Below are 25,193 nucleotides of genomic sequence, written 5' to 3' on the forward strand. Positions count from 1 at the left end.
ATGTATCTCCCATCACCACAGCATTTCAACGAGGCCATTTGGAAATTTAAGAAAAAGGTGACTAAAAGCTATCTAATATTTCCCATTACCAAAAAAATGCTGTGCAAGCAAATCAAGACAGATGAGGTTAAAAATCCATATCAACTAACTATACTTGGTGGAGCATGAGTAAGAGAGAGTAAGAAGAAATTATTAAAAGGACAAATTTTAAAATTAGAAGGAGTTTTCAAGAAAATTATTGTTTGGACAGGTTCGAAAACTTTTTTGCTGGTTTGAAATTTACCTTGGCTCTGAATCACCATATGCAAGCAGCATCAATGAGCCTCCACTGAAATGTACAGAATCCAGGATTACCGGAACCATCTTTTCAATACTGGATACATGGTTCCCTTCATCCCCATCAACAAGTTCAGCAACAATATCCTCCACTGTTGGACTCATCTCGAGCTTCAACCTTTTCAGCTTTGCAATTGAATCAGCCCCGAGCTGACCTAGATTCTTCACAAAAGAACATAAAGCTGACTTTGGGCTCCAGGGCTGTAGAGTTTTTGATGGATGGTGCAAAGGCAATGGCTCAAGCACTGTAACTCCAGAACCAAAAGAGGTATGGCCTTGTCTAATATCTGAAATCCCCCAATGAGACTGTTGATCCTGCTGCTCAAATCTATGTGAATCATCTCTGCTATTGGAACCTGTACTCATGATATCAGCGGCAATTTCTTCAGTACTTACTCCAGGCCCATCAGTTGTTCTAATCCCCAGGACATTAGTGGAGGATAGTTTTTCACTGAGACTTAAAGCTTTACGAAGTCTAACCAAAGTAAACAGAAATGGATCACGTAAAACATCTAAACTTTTGATGCAAACATTATCACATTTATCTACAGGCAAGGGATATGTACCCAACATTTTCTTACACATAAGATCAAGCTGGCATCTTTCTACAGGGTCTGAGATTCCTTCAGTAGAAGAACCACAATCAGACACCTTAGATTTTGCATTGCTGGTAAATAAGTTCCCCTCAGAATTATCTACAGAGTTTACAACTTCTTCAGATATTGTTGGTGAAGAAACAGAGGGTAAGGTATCAACCTCGCTTTTGACTGGAAAAATAGCAGGATTTGCAATATCATAAACCTCAGATGTCGGACAACAGACACTGAGATTTGCATTTCCCTTGAAATACAAACAAGCTGCTGATGCACTACGGTCAAGAATTCTTCTTCTAGATGCAATACCAGCTGCAGATAAATCTCTGTCATTAGCATTCTTGAATCTTTGTCTTAACGAGCCTGGTATGATTTTAGACCAAAACTTAGTCCCCGAAGAAGAAACTTTGGCACCAAATGTTTTCTCTAAATCTGCATGCTTCAAAGCATACTCCCCTCCCGAATCCATGTGATGCTGATCTCTCCAGTGCAGTTTCTCATCCATACAAAAGAAGGACTCTGAAGTAACTATCCTTGCAAGAGAACTTGCAGCATTCTTTGAGAAGTCATCATCTAACAGAAAAGAATTTCCTTCAGGAAGAACATAACCCCTCTCTGCTGCTTCCCTTGCTGCAGCATCTCTCTCCCTGGCCCAGTGAGTAGCGGCATCCTCTCTGGCAATCCTCCTTATTTTTGTACGCAAATCAATGCCTTCTTCAGCTGATAAGCGGCTCGGCGGATTTTCTTCAGAAAAGGGAAGCCCAAGCCATGTATAGTTTTGCTTTTGCGCTACTAGAATACTTGGATTTGACAGGACCGCATCAATCACAATCTTTCCCCTACTCAGACTCGAAAAAGGAAGAATTCGCAGCTTAACAGTTGGTAATTCCCCACAGGAGAACTCTTCGCTATGAGGACCAATAGAGCATGACTCTAATGTAATACTTAAAGGTGATATTCCTCGAACCCTACCAAAATCAAGTTCACGTTGAACATAATCACTCAATAATGCACATACGGAAGGCAAAAGCTTTGCTTCAATATAACTCTTTGCTTTCAACTGGCCATACCATAGAAGTAAACACACCCCAGATATCACAGCACAAAAGACTGAACAACGGAAAAAGAATAACCCTTCTTCCCAAACTGGAACTAGTGATTTCACCAAGCCCTTACTTCGAGCTAGTGGCTCTCTCACAGAGCATATTAATGTGCCACTTCTCAATGCAAAACTCTTCCATAACAGCTCCACATTTCTTCCACAAAAATGGGTAAATTTGACCCCTTGAGTTATCCAGTCACCTTTCTTTGAATATTTGCATTGGCAAACATTTCTTCTTAATGATCTTACTCCACTAATATAATTTCCCCTTCTCCTTCCGTTCAGATTGCATTGAAGTGGAAGCCCCAGAAAGGGGCTATAAAGCTTAGCAGGCATAACCTCCATATGAGTCTTCACTTGATATTGAACATAATTGCAGGGGACCAAGAGCCTACTCTTAGTCCCCTAAAAGCTTCAAGTTACAAAGCAGTTCCCAAACATTCAAGGCCTGATACGGTTAAGCATTAATGAACCATTAACATTCTTCTCGTCATTAGAATGCAGAAGTATCAATATTTAACATATCATGGGGAGAGTTGGAGACGACCTTCACAAGCTCAAAAAACATGATAAGGAATTACAACAAGATTTTTAAAGTGCCTAAATTCATCACCCTCTGATTGACCAGAGTGGATTTCCAAAGATCTTAAGACTAAGATGCTTGCATTGATTTTATCTTTTATTGTTTCTTAAATATGCAATGTTTCTTATATCTGCAGAGCATTGTAGCTAAGTATTTTTTATTGAACTTGCAACCGACAATTCAAGATTTGAAAAATAGGAAGCTAGTTGATGCGTGGTCATATCAAAATTTAATGACATAGTTGTAGTACATTTCTCTACATTACATTGCAATTGTCTACAATCTTGCCGAAAATAAAATCGAATTAGGTCCCATCAAAATGGGAGAGAGAGAGATTACAAATTTTATTCACAAAACCTTACTGAAACACCATGTTTTATGAGTTCTCCTTATAGAACAAACAAAAATTACCAAAAAGTAAGAGGTTCACATTTCAACAACAACATACCCCAACGTAATCCCACAAGTCGCTCCGTGGAGGGTAGAGCGTACATAGACCTTACGGTAGAGATGTTGTTTCCGATAGACCCTGGTTCAAATAAATAGAGAGCTTCACATTTCAGGAAAAAAAAAAGTGAAATAGGTCATTTTTCACAACAATCCTAGAGTTCCCATAAGTCAAGCTCTGATATTTACACATAACCAACAAAAACCTTAACTAGTTCAAAATTGAAAAAGGAAGGTTGAGAAGCAGAAAAAGACATGAATTCAACTAACATGTTCATGAGTCTTACTGTATATAAGCACATAAAATATGTCGTAAAAACTTCACCAAACAGATTGAAAGAGCGCTGAATCAAGAAGAGGGAACTCTTAATTTGCTATAATTCAAATTTTGTTGAATCTTTTGAGATTGCGTGTGGCTATCATTTTTCAGTATATACTTTTTCGAGGGGATTTTGCTTGAGCTTGTTCGGCAGGACTCAGTTCTAATTTCTGAATGGAATGAAATTGCAAAATTACACTACAAGTCCTTTGAGCTATTTGGAAAGTGCAAATCTAATCCTATAAGTTATAACTAATCAATTTACTCAACCAGGTCTCATTTTTCTCTATACTAGTTATGAAAAAAATCGATGTTGTGCACGCGCCTAATATATATTCGTAAATTGGAAAATTACTTGGATGAATACCTTTTAATCTTTTTAATTTATAGATTTAGTAATATTTATTATTTATTATTATTCGTAGCAATACTATGATAAATATGTAATATGTATTAAAAGAGAATTATGTATGCAATACATATGTATTATAAATGTTTCAAAATATATTATGATAGTTTGGTAAGAAATTGACACATTATACTAAAATATATGATAAATGTATCACGCATTCAATAAAACTTCTAGAGAAAATGATCAAAAGCTCCTCTAATCTATATCCGAATTTTCAACTACACATTTTAACTTTACGAGAGTCCTATCACCCACCTGAATTGTTTAAAACAGTAATAATTACACACCTAAAAAGCCACAATTAGACCTATCTTGGGCTGTGAACTTCACGCGTTTACAGATAAAAAATCAATCAACTTAGTATTTTCCTCAAAATTTTTTTATAATTCCTTTCCGTTTTTTCCTATACTCTCACAATTTCTCAAATCTCCAAAGTAACTTCTTCTCCCAATTCTTTCAAATTCCTATGAAAATTGTGAGGAACAAAGATGAATATTGATAGCGGGAGCATGTCAAGCGATATTTGAGTTTTGCTTGTTGAAGAACATTGAAAAATAATCTAAAAGGATCTATGCATATCGCTTCTACATTGGATTTTCTTGCTTCGCCGGAGCTCGTTGGTCCGAACACTGCATCCGCAAGGTTTTGTTGTTGTTGTTGTAGTCGACCTTGTTGTGAGAACACGGGTAGGTCTTCATGGTGGTTGTGTCGAAACGGGACAGAAATAAGAGGAGAGGGGAAGAGGAGAACGGGTTTTTATTGATGGTTTGGGTTCCGCCGGAGGTAGCGACAATGATGGCTGATGGTCGAGTAGCAAAAGAGGGAGAACAAACGAAAGCACTAGCAATGCCACTAATGGGGGTCAATTTAGATGGAATCCTTTTATTGATTAATTGAAATATGAGATTGATGATTAAAGGATATAACATAAAAAGGAAAAAAATATTCTCACTAGGAAGTAGTAGTTCAATTGAATTTGATCTAAACCTAATTCATTTGTTTTTTCAAATCTAATCCAAATTTCATTTTTGGATGATTGAAAAACATGTCACTTTATTTTTAATTGAATTGATTATTTTTTCTAAATTTTTTATATGAGAGTTTACAAGTTTGTGTGAAATCAACAATGATAAATTCGGTGTAAGAATTTGGTCTTTGTTGTCATGGAGAAGAAAGACAATAAATTTGAAAAATAAATAAACAGACATATATTTATAAAAGAGATATTAAAAATTAAAATTTTGACATTTAATTTTTGTGCTCTGAAACACACTCTCTGTGCCAGCTAAACATTCAAAGAGGTAATAATATCAGTTTTAAACAATTCAGGTGGGTGATAGGACTCTCGTAAAGTTATAGTGTGTAGTCGAAAATTCGAATATATATTAGGGGACTTTTGTTCTCTGTAATAAGTAGTTTTAAACTGTATTAAAAGTGATCAAATGAAAAATAATGTTATTGCTATAAATGATAAATATGTTCTTAATATAGTATATTTATGTAAGTTCCCTGATAAATTTGTTTTTTAAGGGGCGTTAACTAAATAATACTAAACCAATATCATCAAGAGTAAAATAAATTCAAGAGAAATATTATTAGTCATATATACAAATTTTAAGTGGTATTTGATTAAATGATTTTAATTTTGCTCTAATATGTATTTTTGTGGTAGTAAATTATCTCATTCTTTTTCTCGCAAATCTAATGTGAAGAGTCTCACTAATACGTCCATAATTAAACTATTTTCTTAATTGACACGTGATTTTTTACTCAAATTAATTACAAAAATTGCACAAATACTACCGATATTCAAAGTAAAAAAATATAACTATAGGATTTGAATTTAAATTGAAAGAAATAGCTAAAGCGACTCTATTAATTTCAAAAAAGATTATACACTAATTAAATTTAAATAGAATTAAAAAATATTTTTGATTTTTTTTTTAAAAATATCCTTATTAAAGTAGGCACATCGACATAGAGATGTATGCTTCAGCTATGTAGAGTTATCTTCTCAGCGTAGTTGTTTAGTAAATTGAGAAACTATTAGTCAATTAACTTTTTGTTGCATCGACTATATAAAATTGAAAGTTACTATAGAGTCTAAACAACATTACAGATGAGTTTACCGAAACAAAACGAAATGTAATTGCTGACTCTTTTATAATGGATGAGTCATTTTCAATAATTTCTATAATACAATTCAATATAAAAAAAAATAATTTATTAAACTTGATTGTTGTTGTAGTGTCTAGTTGACATCTAAAACGAGTATATATCTTTTCTTTTTTTAATTAAAAGTTAGTATATGTCATATGTGTCACTCCCCGACACCTGAAGAATTAACTATAGAGATTTATAAATATTTAGTAAAATCATGTTTTTCATAAATAGCTTATAACTTATTTATTTATTTACAATCAAGTCTTCAGAAAGTCCTTCAAATTTCGTTATTTCTATTATTTCCTTGCTTAAAATGTGTTTCTAAAAACTCTTTCTTTTAAAAAATAGCAAAAGCTACTTTTTATGCTTTTTTAGGGGAAGGGTTCTTTCTCCCTCGTCGTCCTAGAGCAACCTTTAAAAGAACTTATTGCTCTGGACAATTTCGTGCCCCACCCCCACCCCCACCCCCCAAAAAAAATTGATTTTGAGAAGAATGATTTTCCTGAGTGAATTTTGTAAAGGCAATATCTCTACGAAAGTTGTTAAATGCCATGTAGATGCCACATTGCACGCCAATAGGGTTTCACTGTGCTAAATCCTTAAAACTTAAGTACTCTTTTTTCGCTTCATTTCATTATTTTCCAGAAATGATTTCACCCATTCTCTCTCATTTCGCGGCATCCACATGACATTTAACAACTCTAGTTAATAAGAAGGGTACTTTAGACACAATAGTTTGATGAGAAGGATACTTTTGAGCCGAAATATAGTTTAAGGGTAAATATGAGTTATTTCGGATAGTTTAAGGGTATTTTGATCCTTTTTTATTTAGTCTATGTGGCAGTGAAACCCTATTGTCGTGCAATGTGACATTCATAGCATTTAACAACTTCTGTTGATAAGGACGACACTTTTGACCCAATAGTTTGACGGAAATGATAGTTTTGAACCGAAATATAATTTAAGGGTAAAATAATCTATTTTGGATAGTCTTTAGGATATTTTTTTCTACCCTTTTCCGCAAAAAATTATATAGATTCACTCAAAATCAGCCAATGAAAAAGGATGCAAGCCAAAAATAAAATAAAATTCAATGATCACATTTCGACCCCCTTAATCCTAACTTTTTGTACAGTAGTTAAACTATTTTTGGTTGAATAATTAGATCACCTCGTGCATATAAATCACATCTCTTTGTAACTGAGAATATGTCTTCTATCCTCCAAATAAGATTGAGGAGTCCTTGTACTTGGCTGTCCAACTCCTTCAAATCTCTTTGTAAGCTCTCTCTCTCTCTAATATATATTATTACAAGAAACAATTTGCACACATCTCAAGGTACGTACCACTTTCTACCACACATATACCTGTGCACCAAACATGAGAGAAATGACATTCTAAGAACACAATAGTTCCAATATTCAATAAAGTAGCAAATAACATTCTCGTTCACCAAAAAACCTTAGTTCAACAGGTACTAGCACCAATATGCAACTTTTACACATAAGCTACTCTCTACATCTCCAAATACCATTCTCATACAGTAAAATTGTCCAGCCAGTCACTTTTTTCCTCATTTTTCTTTACTATTTTAAGACAAGCTCCGAGAACTAGTCCATAGTTTTTTTGTGTCCCAACGACCGAACCTAGAGCCCTAATCTTATTCTACATCATCCAAAACACGATTTTGTGTACCAAACTGTTTGGAACTCGGACCATTGATGCTAATCATTCCAAGCTGTGGTAGAATTTATCGCGTAGGCTGCTGGTTGTAATGGCTCTTCTCTTTCTTCTTTGCAGCAGCAAGCTTGGAATTCCGTGCAGCAGCCTCTATTGCAGCTGCTCTTGCAGCAGCATCTGTCTCTTTCCCGGATTTCTTTTTCTTTGCCGAAGCCACCCTTTTCAGCCTCTCCTTCATATCCACTGTTGACACATCTTCTACTGGTCCAGCTCCTCCAGTTTCCTCGGGTCCAGTAGTGCCATCTACATTGTTGGGCTGATCCTCTGATTCCTTCACCCCCTTGGATGCTTTGTCCTTCTTTTTCTTCTTCTTTGCACTTTTAGGCTCTGTGGCCCCACCATTTTTCTTTTCTACATCTTCTGCTGGCTTACCCTCTTTCTTCTCGTTAGCAACATCTGTAATTATAGAAAAACATTTAGGAAAATCCAGCTTCAGATACCCATCGAGTCAAACTAGGCATCTTAACCAAATAATTGACAGCAAGTGCTAACCAAAAGAAAAAGTAGTCCATAAAATAAACGAGAATATGATATCAGTCTTAAGGAGACCATCAATTTTATCATAATTTCAATAACTATTTACTAAGGGAAAAACCATTATCAGTACACGAGGCAAAAGAATTACCAGGTAGGTCTTCCGGACCGTTCTCCTTTTGTTCCACCCCAAAATCAGCTAAAAGTGCCTCCAATTCAGCAAGCTCCTTTTTCTTTCTCTCTTTCTTCGATAGTTGTCTCTCAGCTTCTTTGGGAGCTGGTGAAGCTTCTATCTTTTGTCTTACTGGCTCAGCATGTTCTGCAACCTCAGACTCGTGGTCATTATCCTCCACATCTTCATCTTCAAGAAGGTCGTCCTCACTTTCTGTTTCCTGCAAACCCAATTACAAATTCAGTATATGCACAGTACTAACTCAAATAAACGTTCAAACTTCTATGGCTGCCAAATATTGCAATAATTTGGTTATTTACTTCCTTTTCCTTCGTTTTCAACTTACTATTCCCTTGTGAAAGAAAATTAATCCCTAAATTTTGAAGAACAGACAGTGCAGAAAACATAGACATGAGAGTAGGGAGTCAACAGAACAATAAATCATCATGCAAAATGAACAGCCATAAGGAATAAAATATGCATTGAAGCAACTATTAACTAGTGGAATTCCAGGAGTCCAAAGAGAAAGGAAAACACTAGCTGCACTTACAGCCACAGGCCCCAACCAAACATTCCAATTTCAAAAAAGGAGAACATTTTTAGAACCTAAAACCAAATAAGGAGTTGTCTTAAAATCCCAACATTCTTCTACAATGTGGATCAAAAAAATAACTCAAAGCATTGGAAACAATCATCCTGTAGGCAGTACCAACTATTGGAACATGAAATTAAAGCTTAATTGTTACTGATGCACATACATTAAGTTGGGTCTTTGCCAAGAGTTCTCTTAGCTCGGCTAGAGACTTGTATGACAGGGACTGAAGGAAACCACAGATGTTTTGATGTTTCAACTCCTAAACGTTCCCTAAAAGCTAGATGTTTGGTTAACTTTTATAGTTGGGCTAGACTCTCCCCTGAAATTCGCCAGCTCCTTAGTCTTCAGATATCTCTTTCATAATCTCTGCATCTTCTTGATGACATTTTACTTCATTGAATCTGCCGCCCCAGATACTAACCCACGCCATTCCATAACATGTTTCCCTTTTTGACAACTCTTTATTTCAACTTTCCACATACCACAGTACTAAAGAACATTTCATTTAGTCCAAGACTCCAAGACTCCAAGAGTCAAAAAAATCTCCACTCTCTGAAACTCCATGTCAAAGTAAAAAACAGACAAACAAATTGAACTAAGGGACTATGTCAGTGTAGGAACAAGCTCGAGATAGAACTAGAACTGTTAGAGAAACATTAACTTGCTTGGAATTCAAATAACTTCCTATTGGAATTCAACAGGTCCTAAAAGAACATACCAAAACTAGCTCAGGGTTGAAAACACAGTAATTTAACTGACTAAACAAGATATAACACTGTATTCTTCAAATACTTCACAAATATAACAACATTGAGTTATTTCAATCGGTTAAAAATACAATCTACCACACTTATATATCCCTGACATAAACATCCAAAAAAAAATCATAACCGAAGAACAGAACAATACCTCAACAGGTTCAGGTTTTTTTCCAGATTCATTAGAACCCATAAAAGACTGAAGAGGAGCAGTAGTGGCGTAGTAATCGTCATCATCTTCGTCATCAACATCTGCCCAAGATTTCACCGTCAACGGCGCCGGAGCCCACAAAACTTCCGGCTCCTGTTCCTTTTTCGATGACCCTTTACTTTTCTCCTTATCAGATTTCTTCTTCTTCCTCAAAGTATCCAGCGCCGCAAATACATTGGAATTTTTCACCATCACAGACCCTTCTTCCCTTCTGTTACCCCCCATCATTTCAACCGAGTAAACCCAATAAATCTTCTTCAATTTTTGTTCGTTCTACTCAAGAAAATGAAGAAAAATAAACTAGAAGAAGAAATTGGATGGGATTTTTGTTCAAATAATTAGGGTTTGGAGAGTTCTTGATAGATAAATGGGGAGATAACACGAGTGAGAAAGAAGAAATGGAGGGTTATATAGTTCTGGTCTATTGTGATTTGCTCCACTAATTATATTTTTATAGACATACAAGAATTTTATACAAATTCTCATAAATTACATCAACGTTTAAATAATTTCAAGGATTTTTGTATGACTTGTATTCAATATATTAATATTGACAATATTATATCGAAACCAAGAAGATAGATGATTGAGAATCACAAAAAATTAAAAATATTATTTTTATTTTTCTTAAAGTAATGACATATAGCGGTTATTATTTGTAGGCTTATTCTTCAACTAGGTTAAGCCATGACTTTAATGAATGCACGAACACAGAGATGGAGATAGAATTGCCCCTTTTTTCGGTTATGCCTATCAAATTCTCTCGATCAAGCTAAACTTACGTTGATGTAAGATGAGGTTGAAGTCTTTGGATAATTAAGCAGCTCATGCATCTATAGGGGTTGTTCTAAGGTAAGCTCCTGTATCTCTAGGGATAAATGCATCTTTTTTTCGTGTCTTCTCCTTTTGCTCATGCATCTATAGGGTTTGTCCCAAGGCAAGCTCCTGCATCTCTAGGGATAAATACATCTTTTTTTATTCCGTGTCTTCTCCTTCGATTATAATAAATGAAGTGGATTTATTTTGTTTTCTTATTTATTTGACTTGTATGTTTTTTCTTTACTATATCAATTGTAACGGTTCCGTATTACTTATATTTATTCGCTTTAATGAATGTATTAATGTATATCAATTGTTATCATTTTGTATCATCACATATATTTATTCCCTCCAACGAATGTATTTATTTCTATATACAATCTTGATGGATACAAACATAATAAATTATGTGAGTTTAAACATATGATTGGTTGTATGCGGTCACTCAACAAACTATATTTTGTTTCTCATATAACGAAATACAGTGAATTTAATCACTCTTAACGGTTGTATCAAACCGATAAAATTTTGGGTACAGTCAACGATAAGTCATATGAATTTACTTAATTTCGTTGTATACAATCATAATAGATGGTATACATTCACTCACTAGAGTATATTCACAATGAAGATGCAAACAAAAAATGAAAGGACTTCTTCAAGATAACATACAATTTACATCGATCATCACCTACGATCCATCGAGAGCCAAATCATCAAAAATAAAGCTAAGTCAATTTACAAGAAGCGAAGAGTGGGACCGAGGCTAGCGGTTGTGGTGGCAAAAGAAGAGGGAAAGGAGGCAAAGATGGTAGAGGAACAGTTTGTGTGCACATCTAAACTAATTCAGTAGGCTACTTTGCTTGAACTCTTCAAAAATGTCAACAACCATTGTCGAATTCTCCAAAGATATTCTTTTTGGAGAATCTAACATAAATGCCGCGTAGCAAGTGAAGAGTTCACGCACCTTAGGTTACATGAGGAATAAGCATATTCACCTCATAGAAACCATCACACAGAAGAAAATCAACTAACAGGCAAGATCATGCCTCACATCAGCAATAAAAAAACAATTCTACTTGTATTTCATTCACCAAACCTTAAAAGTTCAATAGGCACTAGCATCAATGTGCTACTTTTACACAAACTTAACTCTCTAGATCTCCAAATACCATTCACATACAGCAAAATTGTCCAGCCAGACACATTATTTTTTTGTAAAACTTTTCTCATTTCTCTTTACCTTTTAATCTAAGCTCCAAGAACTAGTCCATAGTTTTTTTTTTGTGCCCTAAAGACCATAACTTAGAGCCCAAATCTTTTTCTACATCAGCAAAACAACGATTTGGTGTACCAAACTGTTTGGAACTCGGACCATTGATGCTTAATCATTCCAAGCTGGTATAGAATTTACCGCATTGGCTGCTGGTTGTAATGGCTCTTCTCTTTCTTCTTTGCTGCGGCAAGCCTGGCACTCCTTGCAGCAGCCTCTGTTGCGGCAGCTCTTGCAGCACCATCTGTCTCTTTACCGGATTTCTTTTTCTTTGCCGATGCCACCCTTTTCAGCCTCTCCTTCATATCCACCGTAGATGCATCTTCTACTTGCTCAGCTCCTCCAGTTTCCTCTGGTAGAACAGTTGCACCTACGCTGTTTGGCTGATTATCTGATTCCTTCACCTCCTTGGATGCTTTATCCTTCTTTTTCTTCTTCTTGGCACTTTTAGGCTCAGTAGCCCCACCATTTTTCTTTTCCACATCTTCTGCTGGCTGACCCTCTTTCTTCTCATTGACAACATCTGTAACTATAGAGAAACATCAAGGAAAAATCCACCTTCAGATACCCAAAGAATGAAACTAGCCATCTTAACCACATGATGACCAACAGGTGCTAACAAAAGAAAAGAAAGTAGACATGTTTAAAGACTATAAAATGCAAATGAATATGATATCAATCCTTAGGAGGTAGGACGTCAATTTCATCACCCAACTTTGATCACTATTTGCCGAGGGGATAGAAGGATAACGCTGTTATCAGTAAATGAGAACGAAAAATTACCAGGTAAGTCGTCTGGACCTTTCTCCTTTGGTTCAACCCCAAAATCAGCTAAAAGTGAGTCCAATTCAGCAAGCTCCTTCTTCCTTCTCTCTTTCTTTGATAGCTGTCTCTCAGCTTCTTTAGGAGCTGGTGAAGCTTCTATCTTTTGGCCTACTGGATCAGCATGTTCTGGAACCTCAGATTCGTGGTCATTGTCCTCCACATCTTCATCTTCATCAAGAAGGCCATCTTCGCTTTCAGTGTCCTGCAAGTCCAATTACAACTTCAGTATATGCACAATACAAACTCAAAAAAAGGTACAATTTTTTATGGCTACCAAATACAGATTGTGTTATTTCTCCTTCATTTTCTTCTTGTCAAACTTTATATCTCCTCATAAAAGAAGATTTATCCTTCCAATTTGGAGAACAAATAGAAGCAGAAACAGACATGAGAGTGATTCAACAACATCATACCCAGTAATATTCCACAGTGGGGTCTGGGAAGGTTGGAATGTACGCAGAGTTTACCTCTATGTTGTTTCCGAAAGTCCATCGGCACAAGTGCAACAAATCAAAGTATTCACGAAAAAAGGAAATCCCAGAATGAAGAGCGACATGTCAAATAACAAGAAAAGCAGTACAGAGCATCAAAGGAAAAGAAACAATAACAGCAACAAATAAGATAGTAAAAGAAATTACATGCATAAGGCTAATACTACGACAGACACAATGCTCCCAGGCTCCCATGAAGCCTAAACCCAACAGAAAGCAAGTCACAGTTCAACTACCTACTAAACTTCTATCCTAATTTGTTACCTCCACACCCTCCAATCTATATAATGTCCACAATAAGTTGAAGTTGCATCATATATAGTGTAATCACCTCACTTTTTTGACTTACCTCTACCTCTCTTCATACTCAATATATCCCCAACCTCCCACACCTCCTTATTGGAGAATCTTCGCATATCTTCTTCACATGTCCAAACCATCTATCTCGTTTCCCACATCTTGTCTACCGCATAAATCACTCCCACTCTATCCTAAATATTATCATTCTTAATGTTATATCTTTTAGTACAACTACATATCCATCTCAACATCCTCATGTCCGCAGTCTGCATCTTCTGAACATGTGAGTTGTTGACTGGCTAACATTCAACTCCATGAAACAAAGTTGGTCTAATCATCACTTTGTAGAACTTACCCTCCTTAAGGTTTAGTGAAATCTTTTTATCACATGACTCGGGGACGAGCCTCCATTTCATCCATCCCGCACCAATATGATGTGTGGCATCATCATCATCTCCCAATTTCCTTGGATTAAAGACCCAAAGATACTTGAAACTTGCTTTCTTGGGGATGGCTATGAATCAAACCTCACTTCCACATCTACCTCACCAAATGCATCACTGAACTTACACTACAAAGTATTTTGTTTTGGTCCTACTCAACCTAAACCCTATGAACTTCATGGTTTGTCTCCAAACTTCTAGTGTAGCATCTTATCAATCAGTACTACATCATCCGCAAATAACACACCATGGCACCTCACCTTGGATATAGCACATTAATTCATCATCACCCAGGCAAATTAAAATGGTCAAGTATTGATTCCTAATGCAACCCCATCTTGACCGACAAGTATTTCGTGTCTCCTCCCACTACTCTTACTTGGGTTTTGGCTCCATCATACATATCTTTCCTCGCCCAAATGTAAGCTTCTAGCATACCTCTAGCATGAACTCATCCCCATAGGACCTCTCTTGGGACTGTCGTGAGCCTACTTTGCATCAGTAAACACCATATGCAGGTCTTTCTTCCCCTTCCTTTACTTCTCCACCGGACTCTCCTCACAAGATGGATAGCTCCTATAGTTGAAAAGGCATAAAGAATATGGAATAAACTATTAAGTTGTGAAACTCTTAGCGTCCAAAAAAGAAAGGGAAAGACTAGCCACAGTTGCAGCCAGACGCCCCAATTTTCAAATTTCAACCGGAGAATACTTTTAGAACCAAAAATCACACAAGGAAGTTGTCCTAAAAGACCAACATTGTCCCGCAATATGGTTTTAAGTAACACAACACAATGGAAACAGTCATCCTATATGTCGTATAACTATTGGAACTTGGAAGTCACGCTTAACAATTACCGTTTCACTTACATTAGTCTAGCCTTCACCAAGAGTTCTCTTAGCTTGGTTAGAAACTTGTATGTTAGAGACTAATATAAATCGCAGATGTTCTGATGGTAGAAAAAATCTACAGCAAAATAACCATGAAGACCATGGATTCAATTTCAATTTCAAGTAATTTAAAAAATAAAATAAAATTGGATCAGTGATAAAAGAAGTAGTTGTGAAATAAAATTTAATTGTTGAATTTTAAATTATAAATATGCAGTTGAAACAACTGCTCCATGTACGATGAAGTCCTTTTGAATCATGTTAGCTAATGTTGATTTCATTCCATCATTTTCAGGCAAATTAAAATAAAATTTTATTTGTTAAATAAATTTATATATATTGGGATTTGATAAATCTTTTATATCTCTTAAAGATATAATCAATTAAAAAATATCCAAACACACACGATGGAGTCCTAGGTCCCAAAGTGGAGGTCATTCCTTCTTTATAGAGCAACTTAAAGGGCATTTAAATGTGTCAGATAACTGAAACTCTGTTCCAGCAATGTGTAATTATTGTGGCCTCGACAAGAAGAAAGGGCAAAGCACTTTAATCTCAATGACAGCGGTAATCCTGCTAGAGCTGCTGCTGATTTAAGTGTGCTCACTGTGTCTCTACACCAGGACAATGGTCATGCAGATGACACAGTAATGAAATTCATTTTTATTTTACTTAATTTCTCTAGAAGATTTCTTAAGTCAGTGTGCACTACTGACTTTTACAATTTCTCTAAGCAAATATAGTTATGATGAATTGAGAGAAACAACAGACTTTAAAATTGATTATGCACTAACCTCAATGCCATGGTGAGTAAGAGTGGAGCAATATATATTAGCACTGAAATGGAAAGCTGGAGTGGCGGCTAATCAAGGTATATCACAAGTACATGGATGCAAAGATAAGAGCTTGAACAAAGATTGTTGTCTGTTTGACAGGTTATGCGGCTCAATCTTTTAATGTTTGGTTCCTTCTGTTCCATACAGGACAGAAAATTTTACACACAAAAAGAAGTCCTTTGCATATATTCTGATAAATGGATGACTCTTGCAAGAATATGAAATAAGGAACTAGCTAAATACTCCTCAATAAGCTTAGTACGGTCGTTACGGATAATCTCATGACTGATAATCACTTTTGAATTTATAAGATCATGTTGTACTATTACTATGATGTTATGACACATCACACAAGTAAGCTATAACCTGTTATTGACCATTTGTTTAATTGAATGTTAGTATATAAGATTGTGGAACATAATGAGTCCTCTCATATCTGAAAAAACAGTTTCTAGTCTTGTCATAATCAAACTTCCGCTTTTTGTGATTACGCGTAGTCTTAGTTTTAAGGCCGACAGAGTTTTGAAATCAAATTCTTTTGCATAAGGTAGTTTTTATATTGAAGGAATGGTCTTTAGCAATGTGGTCAAGTAATACAATAACAGGAATGGTCTAATGGCTTCACCAAAAGTCTATCTTCTTTAGCATTAATTGTTAGAAAATACACCCCTTACAATTTTGGCATAATTTACAGAAGCACTATAGTATTTTCTTGCATATTAGTTATTTTTAAGACCAGAACATATAGATATATCTAATGGGGTATATAAGATGGAAGTTGAAATCATTGAATCACTTATGAATGAATATTTCTGTTGAATACTTCTATTTAGCAGGGGTTACCTGCTTAGTACTCTACGAGTCTACATTAAAGAGCCATTTTTTAAAGCCAAAATATTTGTGTACATAGTGATGATAAATTTAGAGAAAAAGTTAAGACTTTAAAATTAGTTATGTACTCTCAATGTCGGGATGGGCAAGAGCCAAGAGCAATATCTATTAACATCGAAATTGGATACTGGATTGGTGGCAATTCATGTAGATCAAACAATGTGGACGTAAGAATAAAAGCTAGAAGAGATTATCGTGGGCTTGATTATGGCTCAATGAATATGAGAAATGGACAATTTGAGTTTTTTTTTTTTTGAGAAGAAGATAATGGACAATTTGAGTTATTTCATTCTTAGAAAAGGAAGAAGGCACCATAATATATGTACAATAGTTTATAAAGGACAAAAGATAGAAATAATAAAATACTCTCAGGCACGGCTATCAAGGCAAGTCAACTTACAACCTAAAGTCGATTTTACTCTGTGGCCTACTCCGGCAACTTATGACCGAAACTTTTTCAATTGGGGAAAATTATATTGTACAATTCAAGATTCAAATTTTACGAAACCATTAGGTGTAAATACAGTGCGGAGAAACCTAGTATGAATGGATCAAGCGAAGTCGGAAATTAATGAGGGTGAAGGTAAGCATTGAAGTCTTGAAGTGGTTAGTTTTGGTATCTATTGAAGCATTAAAGTAGGAAAGCAGTTCGGAAATGGAAATTAAAGGACCACTTCTCAGAATTTGGTTGCACTCTTAACCACAACGAGAATGGTAGATATGTCAGCTTTATTTCCATTGAGATCTGAAATGGAAATTAAATACAATGCACCAGGAGAACAAAAAGCACAGAATAACAGTGAAAGACAACTTGGAACCTCTTTCAAAGAAGCCTCCAACAACAACAGATGAACAACGGAGAGGACAAAGAAGGCGCAGATACAAGTTGTAAGTGATTGATATAAATCCTGGGTGGAAGCTGGGCATTGGAGAAGGATCTGCTCAATAGATCTATTGTTGGAAAATTTAAGAACCCATTACAGGAGATTCCAATCTTGAATGATCTAAGGAGATGGGCAAGCAATACCTAGATGTCAGCCACAGGTATTGGTGTTTTCGCTATGAACGATGGACAGTTCCTGTTCAAACTTCCTTCAAGATTTTCGGCAGAACGCGTCATGTTGACGGTGTGGATCTAGAAGAAGATGAAGCTTAATATCGACTGGTGAAAGCCAACTAAAAAAGTGTTGGCCAGCAGAAGTAAGGAGAAGAGAGACTGGGTTTGGATAAGACTTCTAGGGCTACCTTTGAGCATGTGGTACCAATAATTTTTAAGCAGCTTGGAGATCAGTGTGGAGGATTTAATGAGACAGAAGAGCAGACATCTCTCAAAAATAACCTATACTAGGTTCATATAAAGGTGAAGGGCGACAGAAAGATGGTACCAAAGTCGATAGAGGTGACCAGTGAAGGTTTTTTGCATAATATTCCGACCTGGTGTGAAGCTCTGCTGCCGATGAAAATAGAGGGGAGAAGTGAAGATACAGGTCATAATTCAGAGGTTAATGAAGGGAGATCCCTTTTTATAGAAGGATCTAACAGTCCTCAAATCAAACCGCGTACATGTGGGCACAATGAGGAGTTTCCAAATTGGAAGGCACGTGAGCAGGATTCAAAATGGAAAGGGCGACTATGCGTTGTAGTGGGCCAAGTCCTAAAAGGGGGTTATTTGGGCCTTAGAACCTTAGAAGCAAAAGAGACGACAAAAAGTTACTCAAATTCTAAAGCCCAGGAGATGAACATAGTAAACATCGAGATAATTGCAAATTTATCAACCCAGTACACAGAATAAGCTTTGAGAAATTGGGAACTCAGGATAAGGAAGAACAACAATTTTTTCAGTTTGAACAAAGCAAGGAGGGCTTGGTGGTAGTAGAGTCAACAGTTGTCGAGAGGGGGGAACTGCAGATATACAATTGAAGCTGCAAGGAGAGAACACCAACGTTATAGCAGAAGATGCAACTCCATTGAAGATTCAATTACCAGAACAAAATGCTTAAACACTTAGCACGCCTGGTTGGGTTCAACTAGACATCATTATGTTGATACCGACTTTGGAGTTGATTTCAAAGGGTACGAAGAGAAGCCAAAAGGCAAAAGAACTTCTCATGAAGATAGAAAATAACAAGCAAAAAAATAAAAAACAAAAAGGAAGACCGCCATTAAAAAGGAAGAGTAAATGAACTGAAAGGTTTAGAGCTGGATACTAAATATATGAGTTATGGTACTAGAAGTGGGCAGGAATAAAAGAAGAATGAAGTTATACAGTCACAAGGCAGCTGAATTGTGCTAGGAGAAAGGGAATGATCACAGATATATTATATACCTATAAAGCTGATGAGGTTTTCTTCCAGGAGATGAAGGTGGAGGGGGAAATCACAGATATAGGAAGAAAAGTATGGAGGAATAAGTGAGTCAACTATGTTCAGTTGGAGGCAAGCGGGACTAGAGGAGGTATAGTCATTATGTGGGACAAAAGAATACGGGAAGAGTGCTCAGCAGTGTGGAAATGTATTCAGTGATTTGTAGTTTTCTGGGAAGTGTCATGATTTCAATTGGCACCTTACATAGGTTTATTCCCCAAATAGTAGAAAGGAGAGTAAAAAGGCTTTCCTGGAGATTGACGCAGCTAGAGGCTAGTTTCATGACCTTGTGATTGTGTACTCTGTAAAGGCTTCCAACACCGACAGACATGATCCAGAAAAGAAAAATTTCAACAGAATTTAGTAAAGGAATGATTAACTTGTCTGATTTTATTAAGGATATAGGGCCAGAGGATAAGCATTATAAGGGGGAGTAGTTCACTTTGAAGAAAGGTGACAGACACAACAGCTAGACTAGATAGATTCTTATTTTCAGAAGAAAGGGGTACGGACTTCAGGAACATCAAACAGAATATCCTACACAGTGAATTCTGACCAATCACCTATAATGTTACAATATGGAGAATTGGATAGTTTGAAGTCATACTTCAAGTTTGAAATTGGTGGTTGGACACAGAGGTTTCAATGAAGGAGTGGAAGTGTGGAGGGACTCTTTCAACTTTAGTGGAAAGGCAGACTACATTCTGGTGGTGAAACTAAGAGCTCTAAAAGGGAAATAGAAGGAGTGGAGTAAGACTTCTCAAAGTAACTTGGGTATTCAGAAGCACAATGTTTTGAGACAGCTAACTCAACTAGAGGAGATTCAGGAACACAGAGCACTAGAGGAAGAAGAGATAGCTTCTATACTAGCACTTAATATGGAACTTGGAGACATAGCTAAAAGGAAAGAGACTATATGGAGAAAGAAATCCATGACAGTATGGTTAAAGCAAGGGAATAGAAACACTAGGTTTTTCATAGAACTCCAAATATTCACAAAAGAATTAACACAACTGACAAGCTAAAAGTTAGAAGGAAAAACTTGACTAAACCAGAAGAGGTGCAAGAGGAGATTGTTGCCTACTATGAGAAGGATGTCTACTATGAGAAGTTTTACTCTATAAGGGAGAAGATAGTCCACAGGTAGATATGAGGAATTGCCCCATGATAGGAGAAGATGAAAACAATTTAATGATGGCACCATTTGAACAACAAGAGATCCTCGAGAATATAAAAGTATGTGCAGGTGACAAAACACCAGGGCCAGATGGGTTCTCCCTGGCATCCTTTAGTCATTGATAGGGACTTATCAGTCTAGAGTCGGTTGCAACGGTGCAAAACTTACACGACGCAGGAATTCTTTGAAGGAGCCTAAACACCACCTTTGTGGCTCTAATTCCTAAGAAGATGGGAACTATGGGGTTCAAGCCTTCAGACCTAGAATATGATAGGAGGGGGTTTACAAGCTCATTGTCAAGCTACTGGCAGAAAAATTGAAAAAAGTCATACACTGATTAGTGGACAAATAGCAGACGACATTTATCAAAGGCAGATAAATCATGGATGCACAGCTGATAGAAAATGAGTGTGTGGCTGGAGTCCAGGTAAAGAAGTTAGTAGCCTGGTATTTTACGTAAGCTAGATAAACAGAAGGCATATGATCACCTGAATTGGAATTATTCGATTCTCATGATGCAGACGATGGAATTTGGAGCTACATGGATCAATTGGGTAAAATATTGCATTAGTACAGTTAAATTCTCTTATAATTAATTAAGAGAACCCCTAGTGGTTTCTTTTCCTGCCAGAGGAGCTTGAGACAGGGTGACCCTCCATCCTGTTTATCTTTATCCTAGCAATGGAAGGAATGACCAACATTATTCAAACAAAACTAAGGAAAAAAGGTTGGGTCAGAGGATTTCAGGTGGGCAACAGGGCAGCAAACGATGTGGAGATAACTCATCTGTAAAATGTAGATGATACTTTAGTTTTTTGTGAAGTGAGAGAACACATGTTGATCATGAGGATAGTATTCATCCTATTTGAAGCAATTTCTGGGCTACACATCAATTAGGGAAGAGCTTGATATATCCCATCAATTATATGCAGTGGAGGTGGGGAACTCACAACAATTTTGGGCGGCAAAGTGGGTGAACTTCCAACAATATCTTTAGGCGTGCTTTTGGATGCCAAAAGTAAATCTAAAAGGAGTTCGAATGGAGTGGTAAAAAAGCATGAGAAAAAGTTAACTAACTGGAAAAGCCAACATCTTTCCTTGGGAAAAAATTACTTTGGTTAATAGTGTTTTACATGCATTACCTTCTAGCATGATGTCTGTTTTCCCAGCCTCAGATATTGTGATAAAAAAGGATAGATGCATTACGAAGGAATTCTTCTGGCAGAAAATGAAGATAAGAAGAAGTTTCATTTGGCTAAATGGGAGGAGCTAACAAGAAGCAAAAAAGGAGGTGTGGGTATTAGAGACATGTTAATGCAGAACAAAAGCTTAATGATGAAATAACTAAGGAAGTTTGTAACAATTGACAATATGCCATGGGAGGAGGTTATTAATGAAATAGATGAAATCGAGGGTAAATGGATAATGATGATGGTGGTTACCCCCTATGAATGTAGCATTTGGAGATCCATCAGGAACCTTTGGCACTAGTTTTAACTAGAACCAACTTCAAAGTGGGAAATGGCATGGAAGTGTCCTTCTAGGAGGACAAATGGACTAGACAGGAACCTCTAAAATAACTCTATCCAGACATCCATACCTTATGCCTTGAACACCAGGCCGTTGTGGCTAACATGTGCTCAAGACATGGGTGGAATCTGCCGAAGGCATCTGAATGATTGGAAAATGGAGAAGATAGCAGCTTCCAACAACACAGCTGCCCATTTGAGTAATTTAACAGGAGCAGATGGCACAATAGTTTGGAAGATAGACCAAGGGAATCTTTATTCTGTATCCAGAGATCTAATGCTTCAAACAGGGGAAGAGATGGCCATGAAAAATAATACGGAAGGTAAAGATACCATATAAAGTGAAATGTTTTTTCTGAGTTATTGTCTAAGGAAGCAGTGTTGACATAGGAAGAGATGAAAGGAAAAAAAAAGAGGTCTACAGCTTTGTTCTGGATGCTATTTATGTGGGGAACAAGCAGAGTCAACCATCTTTTTTACATTGCATGTGGACAGAGTACGGACCAGCTTTGGAGGACCTTCATCAGCTTAAGAATGACCAGATGGGTAAAGCCAATGAATGTAGAAGGTATCTAGGATACTGGAACAGTGTGGGAAATGCAATAGAAAAGAAAGAGATGGAAGATCGTCCGAGCATGTATATGGTGGACGCAGTGGAAAGAAAGAAAGCAGAGATGTTCAGAGGGCAGTAGAATAATTTACTGAAGTTCAAGATAACTTGTTTAGCTCTTTATTACTTTGGTGTGAGCAGGAAGTGTTAGAACAAACAGACGACATTCATCATGTTTTAGATTATTTGTAACAAAAGGTACAATGAAAAGTTACCGTTTTAAAAATAAAGTGGGGGGACCAAAAATTGCCCATCTCTCTATGGCAACAATAAAGCAATCTCATTCTCCGCCATATTCAAACTAATTAATGGGAACCCTCAAATCTTAGTTTCTTAAGTCATAAAAGGATAGAACTTTGAAATTTACAGAGATATATCACAACATCAATGTTGGCTGACTTCGAATTACAACACAATAAAAATATATGGCAGGCAAAAAAAAATTTGAATACATCAGTGGTAACTTAGTAAGAGGGTGGCTAAAGTAGAATGCTAATGTTGTAGGGATTATCACTTTCAGAGGCTTAAAATCTAAAAGTTACTTGAATCAACTTAATATCACTTAATTGGCAAAGTGATGATTATTTTTTGATTGATTCCTCCAAATCATATATGCCCATCATGTTTCTGAGATGATCTTTTATGGATAGAATGAATTCGAAAAGGAAGCCAACTAAAAATATTTTGAGTAATTTGACATACATTCCAGGTTTGCCTTTGTCAAAATAAATTAGTTCAAGAGAAAGATCATTTTTTTAAACTTGAATTAAGAGTTCGAAATACACATTACTCTCCAATATCAACCAATTAAAAAGATAAAACTTTTGACAAAAGCCAAGTAGCAGAAATATTACATATCTAATGATGGCTACTTCCAAAAGAACCGTGTGTACCATAAAAATATTTAGGATCCATTTAGATTTGGTTCAGTTTTTTGGATTGATTATACTTATTTTCTGCTTTTGTAAATATGGATTTTCAGTACTACCTAAGTACTATGTGAAATACAATGTTACAGTTTCAAAAAAATATATATTTATGATTTCGTACTGACGACAAAAAGAGATGGGTTGACGAATTTAATGATGACATAAATAAATGACAAATGAAGTTAGAAACATAGTCAAAGAATTATTATTATTTTTCAAAATTTAAATTTGAGAAATTAGCGGAAAACTAGTTAATGAAAATATATTTTCTCTACATAGAATCATTGTTTCTTTTTCAGGTTATTTTACCACACAATAAATGATAATGATATTTGATTTCTTTCAAAAGTTATTCAATGATTATGTGATTCTTTTCCTTATTTTGATGAAGTTTCTTTTGTCGTATATATTGCACCGAAAACCATAATAATAACTGTGGTGTCCAAGTCAGCTTTCACGCAACTCGACTAATTCCACTGGATATTTGCCACCTCCCACCAACAACAGACTCCCGGCAACAACAGAATGGGAAGAATCACCTAGTTTTTGAACACTAAACTTAGAAAGCAAACTACTTCCTAATGGAATTCTTCAGGTCCTAAAACAGAAGCCCCCAACCAATTCAAGGTTGAAACACAGTAGAGCGATTAACACTATCTTTGTTTGTTTAGTTAGCTTCTTCAACCACTTCTCAGATGGATCGTTTGTTCAATTCTTCAAGCGAATAAAACTTTGATCATAAAAAAGGTGCAAAAATACATTCTACCACACATAAAAGCAGAAATGTTTCATATCCAAAGAACATAACATATAAAGCAGACAAAAGTGCAATACCTCAACAGGTTCAGATTTTTTTTCAGATTCATTGGAACCCACAAAAGACTGAAGAGGAGCAGTGGTAGCATAGTAGTCATCATCATCTTCATCATCAACATCTGCCCAAGATTTCACCGTCAACGGCGCCGGAGCCCACAAAACTTCCGGCTCCTGCTCCTTCTTCGACGACCCTTTGCTCTTCTCCTTATCAGATTTCTTCTTCTTCCTCAAAGTATCAAGCGCCGCAAACACATTGGAATTCTTCACCATCACCGACCCTTCTTTACTCCCCATCATCTCAACCAAGTAAACCAAATATTTTTTCTTCAATTTAGGGTTTGGAGAAGTTGTTGGATCAGCAGATAACAGAGAGTGAGAAAGAAGAATGGAGGTTTTATATATATATAAATATATTTTATAATTTTATCAAAGAGACACCAATTTTATGTATAATTGTGCAATTATGCAACCTATTTTCTTAATTACAAAAAATAAAATAAAAATATGTAGTATACGGATTTAGAATTTGAATTGGTTCATTATCAAAAATTTATAACTATTTAGTAGATTCGTTAAATAATATATATATATAAAAATAAATGCAAAAAATGTGACTCTAAAGTGTTATATTTTTTTATGTCTATTTGGCTTTAGAAATAGAAGTAAAGCTCAACTCATGACATCCTTTAAGAATAAGATATATTTTCTTGAATTATACATGTGTAAAAAAAAAAACTTCATTCAATAAATATAGATAATTAAGTTCGAATAGAAAATATCATATAAATTATAATTAAATTTAAAATTCAAATTTATAAAGTCCACCTGTTTTTTTCTATGTTATCATACAAAAAGATCATTTGCACTTCCTAATTGACTAAGGGAAAAGGGTCTGATATACCCCTCAACTTTGTCATTTGCAGCTGATATACCCCTTGTTATGAAAGTGGCTCATATATGCCCTTACCGTTATACAAACGGCTCATATATACCCCTGCCGTTACAAAATGGCTCACATATACCCTTCATTTGACGGAAGTTAAAAAATTTGTTTTAAATTTATATTTATTACTTCTAATTTTTTTTAAAAAAATTA

General features: G+C 35.8%; 3 protein-coding genes across 4 annotated transcripts in view; all 3 read right to left on the minus strand.

The window, feature by feature from the left end:
- The window catches only part of LOC107028323, a 45,647-nt gene extending 42,104 nt beyond the window's left edge, over positions 1 to 3,543 (minus strand). The window contains exons 1-3 of one of the 2 annotated variants that reach the window (XM_015229349.2): positions 3,349 to 3,542; positions 3,063 to 3,143; positions 284 to 2,479 (exon numbers count right to left, since the gene is read on the minus strand). In XM_015229349.2, the coding sequence (XP_015084835.1) occupies positions 284 to 2,376 (2,093 nt within the window). In that variant the 5' untranslated portion in view covers positions 2,377 to 2,479; positions 3,063 to 3,143; positions 3,349 to 3,542. Of the gene's footprint in view, positions 1 to 283; positions 2,480 to 3,062; positions 3,144 to 3,331 lie in introns of both variants that reach the window. The other variant, XM_015229350.2, reaches the window with a different exon arrangement.
- A 3,807-nt stretch (positions 3,544 to 7,350) lies between these two features.
- LOC107029076 (46 kDa FK506-binding nuclear protein-like) lies at positions 7,351 to 10,342 on the minus strand. Its single transcript, XM_015230379.2, has 3 exons — positions 9,846 to 10,342; positions 8,321 to 8,561; positions 7,351 to 8,091 (listed from the first exon to the last, which is right to left on the minus strand). The coding sequence occupies exons 1-3, from the start codon at positions 10,131 to 10,133 to the stop codon at positions 7,706 to 7,708; spliced, it is 915 nt and encodes a 304-aa protein (XP_015085865.1). The 5' UTR covers positions 10,134 to 10,342; the 3' UTR covers positions 7,351 to 7,705.
- A 1,444-nt stretch (positions 10,343 to 11,786) lies between these two features.
- Positions 11,787 to 24,489, minus strand: LOC107028953 (eukaryotic translation initiation factor 5B-like). Its single transcript, XM_015230203.2, has 3 exons — positions 24,116 to 24,489; positions 12,781 to 13,024; positions 11,787 to 12,520 (listed from the first exon to the last, which is right to left on the minus strand). The coding sequence occupies exons 1-3, from the start codon at positions 24,392 to 24,394 to the stop codon at positions 12,135 to 12,137; spliced, it is 909 nt and encodes a 302-aa protein (XP_015085689.1). The 5' UTR covers positions 24,395 to 24,489; the 3' UTR covers positions 11,787 to 12,134.
- Between the last annotated feature and the right edge of the window lie 704 nt (positions 24,490 to 25,193).

This window comes from Solanum pennellii, chromosome 8 (assembly GCF_001406875.1).
Source record: "Solanum pennellii chromosome 8, SPENNV200".
NCBI classification, from domain to species: Eukaryota; Viridiplantae; Streptophyta; class Magnoliopsida; order Solanales; family Solanaceae; genus Solanum; species Solanum pennellii.

Coding starts and splice junctions, on each gene's coding strand:
- LOC107028953 (XM_015230203.2), bottom strand. CDS start 24,394: ATGATGGGGAGTAAAGAAGGGTCGGTGATGGTGAAGAATTCCAATGTG. Junction 13,025..24,115: donor AAAAATCTGAACCTGTTGAG/GTATTGCACTTT, acceptor TTGGACTTGCAG/GACACTGAAAGCGAAGATGG. Junction 12,521..12,780: donor AGGTCCAGACGACTTACCTG/GTAATTTTTCGT, acceptor CTATAGTTACAG/ATGTTGTCAATGAGAAGAAA.
- LOC107029076 (XM_015230379.2), bottom strand. CDS start 10,133: ATGATGGGGGGTAACAGAAGGGAAGAAGGGTCTGTGATGGTGAAAAAT. Junction 8,562..9,845: donor AAAAACCTGAACCTGTTGAG/GTATTGTTCTGT, acceptor TTGGGTTTGCAG/GAAACAGAAAGTGAGGACGA. Junction 8,092..8,320: donor CGGTCCGGAAGACCTACCTG/GTAATTCTTTTG, acceptor CTATAATTACAG/ATGTTGCTAACGAGAAGAAA.